Raw genomic sequence first — 8398 nt, forward strand, 5'->3', positions numbered from 1 at the left:
CAGCAACTCTGATTTGAACATTGCTACAGCAGGGAGTGAGGCGTGGGGGGGTGCAGGGTGGGGGGTGGGGGGGTGGGGCAGTAGAATCAAGGATGCCCTTTAATCCTGTTTGCACCTGGAAGCACTTAAACCATCCCATGCCTCTGGCTCCTCTCTTTCCTGGTCCCCAGAGGTAGCTCTACTGAGTGAGTGAGAGAAACCTGGGGGCCTGGTAGGTCATGGTGATGGCCCTTGGGCAGCACTGTTTGGAGTTTTTGGAGTGAGAAGAAGGGCAGGAATCTATCAAGTCTGTTCTAGGACAGCCAAATGGGCACATCTGGGGTATGGGCAGTAGCTGGGTGATTGGCTGGCATGTGTTTAGAGGGAATAATGTTTGCTATCTTATTGTCAATGGTGTTACCTGGAATAACAGCAGTTCTGCCTCTCCCACCCCATTCAGATCGTGCGGGCCCTGGAGCACCTGCACAGCAAGCTGTCTGTGATCCACAGAGGTCAGTGTCTTCCACCAGCCCCCGAGGCTCAGGGAGGGACAGACTGTGGTACACTTGGTGGGGCATGACTCACTTTCTTCATTTGGGTTTGCGGTGCTCAGAACAGGAGGAACTAACTGGATCCCCACTTTTCCTGGGCTCCATTGCTTACTTCTCATTCATGTGTGCAGTTCATGTGCTGTGAAATGTCTAGGTTGTAGCATGTCACTCTGGAGATCTGATCCAAGCTCCCTCTTACCCACCACATAACCACCCTGAGCTTTTCTGGGCTCCTTTTGCCCTTGTGGCCACTAGTCTGGTTTTTGCCCTCCAGGGTTATAGTTATTAAGAATCAGCCTCCTGTTGGGTAGTGGTGGCATAGCCTTTATTTCCAGCACTCGGGAGACAGAGGCAGGCAGATCTCTGTGAGTTAGAGGCCACTGTGGTCTACAGAGCGAGTTCCAGGACAGCCAAGGCTGTTACACAAAGAACCCCTGTCTCAAAAACCATAACCAACCAAACAAAAAAATCAGCCTCCCCTGACCTGTTGCACTGCACTTAGTGAGTGTCAGTGCTCATCCCAGTTCTGTCCTCAGATCATCGTTGCTGGCCCTTTGGCAAGGAACCTTCCTGTCCTCCTCTGTGCATCTTGATCTCTGCACATCCACACGGACCTTTGCTTGAGGTTCCTGTCTCCTGTGAGGCAGGGCATGGGACTCCTCATTTGCACACACAGACACCCCCATCCTCACACCTTTACCCGCACCATTGTCCACCCATCACTACCTTCTGCTTGCTAGATTTGTGTCTATAGCAGGTAGTATGCATGAGTAGTCTCTAGGTAGTGTCTACAGGGCTCTGTTGTTTCTCTTTGGTAGCGATAAGCTGAGTACATTCTGACTCATTGTCTAGCTATGTGATTGGGCCTGCTGCTGCACATCTCATTGCCTCTGCTTCCTTGCCCTACCCTTGGGGCATTGGGGAGCCTGCTGCTGGACCACAGGCCACTGGAGGGGCAGCACCTCACTTGGCATAGGTTGAAAAAGGTATGCTCTACTTGTAGATGTGAAGCCATCCAATGTCCTCATCAACAAGGAGGGACACGTGAAGATGTGCGACTTTGGCATCAGTGGCTACCTGGTGGACTCTGTGGCAAAGACGATGGATGCTGGTTGCAAGCCTTACATGGCTGTAAGTGGGGGCATCCTGGCTAGGTAGAGGACAGGACAAGATTCTGCCTCTATGCAGTGGGATGGATTTTTTTTTCAGTTGTGCCCTCCTCCATAGGGACCCTGACACCATTTACCTGCACTCCAAGATACCTGTTTGGATGGACTTGTAGTCTGTAGAACCTGTGATCCCTGTTTTCCTTAGGACTGGGGGGCCTGGAGGGAAGGCAGGGATTGGCTTTGGCTCTTGCTGGCCTATAGCTTACGGGCAGGGGAACCTAATGGCACTCTGTTTTGGACTAGAAGAGGAGAGGTTTGGGGAAGGAGCCTTGGCTGGTTGGGTCTTCAAGTCCTCTAGTCTCTCTTGCAGCCTGAGAGGATCAACCCTGAGCTGAATCAGAAGGGCTACAATGTCAAGTCTGACGTCTGGAGCCTCGGCATCACCATGGTACTGTCTGGGTTGGGTGCAGCACTTGCTGGTCCAGTGGGGTGTGTCTGTGTTGGGGGGTGTCTATGGGCTCCAAGTAGTTTAAATCCCAGAAAAAGAGTTGGTTTCAGTGTCCAAGAAGAAAAAGCATGTGTCATCAAACATTCCTGTTTGTATAAGAGGACATTTGGGAGTTACAGAACCACTTTCCTGATGGTTCAGTTTAACCATCATGAATGTTCTCTGTATTCTGTAATGTCAGCCTTTCTCCTACAGCCATTGGTGTAGAGCAAGAAATCCCAGTGGGTGCTAAGTATAGTTCTTGCCATGCAAGTGATTTCCAAATCAAGAAGTTAAACTCTTAGCTGGGCACAATGGCACCCTCCTGCGCTATGGTAGCACCCTTTTGTAATGTGATACTTTGGAAGGCAGAGACAGAAGGATCAGGTGTTCAAGGTTATCCTCAACTTCATAGTGAATTTGAGGGGACCCTATCTCAATACCTTTCCAACACTCAAAAAAAAAAAAAAGTAATTGAGTTTTTTGTTTTTCCCCATACCTGGAACTTGTTGCTGTAGGCTCCTGTTGTATTTATCCATGCTTAGGTTCTGTAGGGTGAGGCTCTGTATCCTGGTCTTGTGAAGGCTGAAAGGATCCTTGACTTGGAGGGAGGGACAGGGGCCAGGCTATTAGGATTGAGTTGTACAGATAAATCTAGGTCCAGGTGTAGGGATGGACCTCTGCCTTCTTGAACTGCCTCTCAAGAGTTTTAATTCACCTATTGATGTGAGAAAACATAATAACCAAAACCTGGGGAGGAAAGGGTTAATTTTGGCTTATAGCTCTCAGGTCATACCCCTTCACTGAGGGGAGTCAGGGCAGGAACCTGGAGGTGGGAACTAAATAAAGCAGGAGCCATGGAGGAGTGCTGTTTACTGGCTTGCTGCTCCTGGCTTGCTGGCCCTGTGTCGTTACATCACCTAGGACCACCAGCCCAGAGGTTGAGTTGAATACCTGCAGTGATCTGGGGCCTCCCACATCAATCATCAATCAAGAAAATGCTCAGGCTTGCTTACAGGCCAATCTGGTGGGGAGCTTTTCTTAATTGAGGTTCCCTCTTCCCAAATAACCCTAGTTTGTGTGGAGTTGACATAAAACTAGCCAGAATAATGTTACAATGAAGTTGAATTCTTTGAAGATAGGGCACTTTTCTACTGCACTTGTGTGCGGAAAATGCCCTGGTACCTTAGTTCTTGATATAGCAAGAACAATGTATCTGTAGTTGCAATGACCTTTAACAAAAAGAGACATTCTGACCACCAGGGGTCACGGTTACCACAATATGCTGCCCATTTTCTTGGTTACCTCATATCTAGTTGTTTTGAGACTTCCCATGGTTTATTGCGTGGCTTTCAAGTAGGACAGTTTTTTTTTTTTTTTTTTTTTTTGGTTTTTACGAGACAGGGTTTCTCTGTATTGTTTTGGAGGTTATTGGTCCAGCCAGGCCTTGAACTCACAGAGATCCGCCTGCCTCTGCCTCCCGAGTGCTGGGATTAAAGGCGTACGCCACCACTGCCCGGCCAGTTTGTTATTTTTAAAGAGGCTTTATCTTGAAGGCTGAGACCAAGGTTTTACAATAGCTTTTCAGGCTGCAGAAATAGGAGCAAGGCTTAGGCTGTCTTCTAGATTTTCTAGAACCTATTCCTTTAGGTCCACCATTCATGTTTATCTTTGGCCCAGCATTTCCACTTAAAACGCTGCCATACCAGGGAGCAGCCGCACAGTATTCCCCTCAGTGGGCTCTGGCCTGGGGAGCTCTGGGCACACACATTTTCTGTCTCAGAACACAAGGGGTTACCCTCACATACACAGGTCACACTCAGGAAGGTTCTCAGCCAGGAAGGATCTGAGTGGTGTCACCATTTCCACTGGTCTCCCAGACAGTTCAGCTGTTACAGAGGGGCTGCCTCCAGAGGCTAGTCAGTCTTCTTGTAAATAATTTCCTGTGATAGATGCCTTATGCATCTTTGTTGATGAGGCAGTTTTAATTTATCATTAAATTAGGTATATGGGTGCCACTGAGCTTTCTCTTGCGTAGTCTGCAGAGAGGCCCTACCGTAGATTCTGGAAATGCTGTGGCAGTACTGAGTCTGCACAGTTCTGTCCTGTGGACAGACACACAAGGTGACACACACTCTCCTCCCAGCATGCTGTTCTCATATTGGCTGGAAAGGCCTGGGGACTGACAGGAAAGCCCTTTCCGAGCTTGTTTTTAGTGTTCTAACTGGTGCCAGTTGCATTTGTCTGAATGGCGTCTCTTCTATTCCTTATGGTGGTTACAGCCTGCCATACCAGTGAGGAGGTATCCACACAGGAGAGTCTGACTCTCTTGTCCCCACTATCAAAAGCAACAGCTAGATAGGTGGCCCTGACTACTAAAGTCTGTGGTAGGGAGGTATTGGAGAGGGAGTGGCTGGGGCCACTAGGGACTAGGACTGGACACAGTGAGGTACTCTGCTGACCGCTGCCTTGTGAGAAGGTGTCTGTGGCTGGCACTCCTCATGTCTGGCACACTGTCTGGAACCCAAGTTGTTAGATGAAAATCTTCCAGTTTTAGATTGTTTGAAAAGACAGTGGTGATCAAACGTAGTCTAGTCAGAGGACCTGCATACTGGCATCCCAGTAGCTGGCCTACTGCTAGGTGTGAGGGCAGTCAGTGACAGCACCACTGGTCCCTTCCACTCTGTGCTTCTGGGTACAAAGTGTGGGTCATATGATGTCTGTAGCCTGCTCACTCTGCTGCCCCTATTGCAGATTGAGATGGCCATTCTGCGATTCCCTTATGAGTCTTGGGGGACCCCGTTCCAGCAGCTGAAGCAGGTGGTGGAGGAACCATCCCCACAGCTCCCAGCTGACAAGTTCTCCCCTGAGTTTGTGGACTTCACTAGCCAGTGGTAAGTGTCTGGGTTGTGTCCTCTCCTCCTTGAGCTACATGGTATCAAAAGGGAGGATGTAGTGACAACAGCGTGGACAAAACCTGAGCCCCAGTGGGAGGTTTCAGTTTAGACTTCCCTGAAAAGGATGTATCGGGTAGACTCAAAGAAGGGAGGAACAGTGTGTGTGTGATAATGTATATTATGGAAGATTAAAGTGCATAATGAAGTCTGCTTTCATTGGTGCCTAGAAGTTTTTACCAAATTACAGAATGTCCATGGAAGCTTTATAAAAATCGTGCTTAAAGTTACAAAAGAATAAAAAAAAAGCAATTATACAGACTGTTCTCTAACCATAATTGAGTAACCACATGGAAAGTAAAAGCAGATTCTTGTAAATAACTCTGGGGTTACAAAAGAGATTTAGAAAATACATTTTTAAGAAGAAACTAGTGAGAGCAAACCAATGTTTGTGCGTTGTGGGCCAAGAGGTGCTCAGAAAACAAGACAAAGTTTCTTAGTAGAAAAAAAGACAAGCTGAAAGCAGATGAGGCCAGTAGCAAAGGCTCATTGATTAGTTTGACCCTTTCTGATTGGACCCTGATGCTCCAGAGCCGTTGACTGAAGTCTTCCCATCTGATAAAGGATGATCTAGTATGTGATTGTTAGGCAGAGCATTTCGGGGTTGGTGTCATGGACATAGTCTGGATCAGTATGGAGACAACTGACTCCAAGAGGCAGGGAAAGTTGCTGTAAGACTAGTTTGCACCCATGGATCCCAAGCCACTTTGTGGCACCCCCAGACAGTCTCACTCCTTCTCTGAGCCCCAGGAGTATGCTGCTTAATGGGGGCAAGCCCAGCCTGTCTAGATTCGCTTCCTCCGTGTGAGCCTGGCTTCACTGCCTTCTTTCCTAGCCTAAGGAAGAACCCTGCAGAGCGCATGAGCTACCTGGAGCTGATGGTGAGTGTGCATGGGAAGCGCCTGCCCTGCCCCCTGTGCTGTGTAGTGGCTGGGTGGGGCTATCTGGAAGAGGGTTTCATCGAGGGTGGAGGGGCAGCTCTTCGTGCCTAGTTCCTGTGCACACTTCTATAGTTTCTCCTTTGCTCACACACTCAACCCAAGCCGTGTGGAAAGATGCACAGTGCTGTGACAATAGGGCAGAGGAGTCACTGTGGCATCAGAGAAAGCTTCCTAGAGGAGATGCCATTTGAACTGAGACCGGAAGGATGGATATTGACTTTTTACTGATGAAGGAAGGGTGGAGGATCTGTAGAACAGAGGCCTGGTTCTCTTGAGAAGAGATGTTTGTGTGGAGGGGGAACTACTACAGGAGGGTGGGGCAGCATCACAAGACCTGATGGTTTTGGAGGGCTTCTAGGGGTAGTGGTCCTAGAAGGATCAGCAGGAGTTGGTCAGGCAGGAGGACCATGCTGGGGGTGGATCAGGCTTTGGGGGGACCTCCCCTTTATACCTCCTCCTGTACCCCTTCACCCCCAGAAATTGTGCCTCTGTTTCCTACCAGGAACACCCTTTCTTCACCTTGCACAAAACTAAGAAGACGGACATTGCTGCCTTTGTGAAGGAGATCCTGGGAGAGGATTCATAGGGGACTGACCTGGGATCTCACTGGTCTGCCAGCATCCCATACCCCTCTGCTGGGGCAGCACTTACCTACAGCCATAAGCTACTGCCATTCTGGTCCTGGGCATTCCAGGAGAAATTGAGGGGGTTGTTCCTATCTGGCTTGGCAACTAGCTCTCCCAAGTGCCAAAGAATCAGACCTCAGGGGGCTTCCAGCCAGGCCCGTGTGGGCCTTATAGTGCCTCTGCTGTTGCTGCTCCCAGGGTCTCAGGCTTCCACCCAAGGGATGAATTTAGAGGGGCCTGTGTACCCCCCTTCCCCGCAGATGCTGTTGCCTCTTGAAGAGGAGGCAGCTGGTGCTTCTGTGGACAGGCCATAGCCTTGGCACTGTCCTGGATGCCACCCAGGTTGTATATATATTTTAAATCACGACTGAATGAACTTTGTACACTGGCCTGGATCAGGGACGTCTCTATCCTGTCTTGGGTGCTGAGGACACACTATGGGGATGAGCCATGTGAATCCCCTAAGACTTTCCTGGGAGATGTGTTGAGCTGCCTAAGGCCTTCACCCAGCACTGGTCAATGGCCTCTAGGGGGCACACTGACCTAGCCCCTAGCCGCCACCTCTAGTGGTATCTGCCTTTCTTTTTAAACTATTATCCTTGTTGCCTTTTGCTTTGTGGGTGTCGCTGGTTTTTCTTGCATGGTTTGAAGCTGGTCACTTAACCCTAGGTACCAGCAGGATCACAGCTACCCCTGTGCTCAGGCTGGAGTCTACAGGATGGCTCAAGCTCTTTGCACAAGGCCACCACAGGAGCCATATCAACTCTCCAAGTGTGTCCAGCTCATGGGAGCTAATAGGTTTACTTTGGAGGTGTTTTTAAAAAAAGAAATAAAATATATTTTTGTGAAGAAAGGCCTGCCTATCCCAGCCTTTCTCTGGGCAGGAACCTATTGCTGTTTTAATTAAAAAACAAACAAACAAACAAAAAAACCTGTGTGAGACTGACTTTGACAAGCCTACTCTTTCTTGGGGAGTTGTGGGACCCTAGGCAGAATCCTTACTTTGGGACTATGCCAGGACAGCATGCCTGTGATCTGGAGGCTGCCAACTCACCAAGGTCTTGTACTTGGCTGGCCACAAATTCAGGGGAGGACACAGTTCCTTCCGTGGCTATCCAGGCTAGATCCCTACTGACTCAGTACCATCAAAGTCTGCTGATAGCCAGAAGTAGAGAGGGACTGGGTGCAAGTGGCCGCTTCCACACTGATTGCACTGTGCTGTCTCCTCCTACAGATGAGACCATGTGCCCAGAGAGCTCCCAGCACTGACTCAGAGTCAGTTGAGGCCCAGGGCAGCTAGTGGTACCTAGAAGAAGGCTTCCAGGTGCTGCTTGGTATAAAGCTCTTGCTAGGCAGTATAGCCCTGTGCTTCTTGAGGTGTGGACTGGGACAGAGACCTCACAGCCCCTATCCTCCTGTAAGCAGGAATGTGTGTGTGGTCTTAGGCACTTACAGATTCGGGTGTTTGGTTAACATCCTAAAGGACTTGTGTCCATATAGTATTTGGGGCAGTAGGACCTGGTAGCTTCTCCCAGCTTGACAAATGTAGATCCAGAGCTATAGTCCTCTGGAGAGTTATTACTGACTCGGGAGGAGCTCATGCCCAAGCCAGGAGATTGGAGTGTGACTTAAGGCATAGGTGGACTATGGGGGAGAGTCAGCAGGGCAGGGCTTCAGTTTGCCTGAGAGAGCATAGAATCTGCAATAACGACCCTGGTTCAGCTTTCGTAGCTTCACCGAGTCTCTTACCT

The 8398-nt window shown here is 49.4% G+C and overlaps 1 protein-coding gene across 2 annotated transcripts in view; it reads left to right on the forward strand.

The window, feature by feature from the left end:
• The window catches only part of Map2k3 (mitogen-activated protein kinase kinase 3), a 21036-nt gene extending 13458 nt beyond the window's left edge, over window positions 1–7578 (forward strand). For both annotated transcript variants that reach the window (XM_040748789.1, XM_040748788.1), the window contains exons 7-12: window positions 440–491; window positions 1534–1661; window positions 2010–2087; window positions 4881–5020; window positions 5916–5961; window positions 6524–7578. In XM_040748789.1, the coding sequence (XP_040604723.1) occupies window positions 440–491; window positions 1534–1661; window positions 2010–2087; window positions 4881–5020; window positions 5916–5961; window positions 6524–6607 (528 nt within the window). In that variant the 3' untranslated portion in view covers window positions 6608–7578. The remainder of the gene's footprint in view (window positions 1–439; window positions 492–1533; window positions 1662–2009; window positions 2088–4880; window positions 5021–5915; window positions 5962–6523) is intronic.
• The last annotated feature ends 820 nt before the right edge of the window (window positions 7579–8398 follow it).

This window comes from Mesocricetus auratus, unplaced genomic scaffold, assembly GCF_017639785.1.
Source record: "Mesocricetus auratus isolate SY011 unplaced genomic scaffold, BCM_Maur_2.0 Super-Scaffold_100007, whole genome shotgun sequence".
In the NCBI taxonomy this organism is placed as follows: Eukaryota; Metazoa; Chordata; class Mammalia; order Rodentia; family Cricetidae; genus Mesocricetus; species Mesocricetus auratus.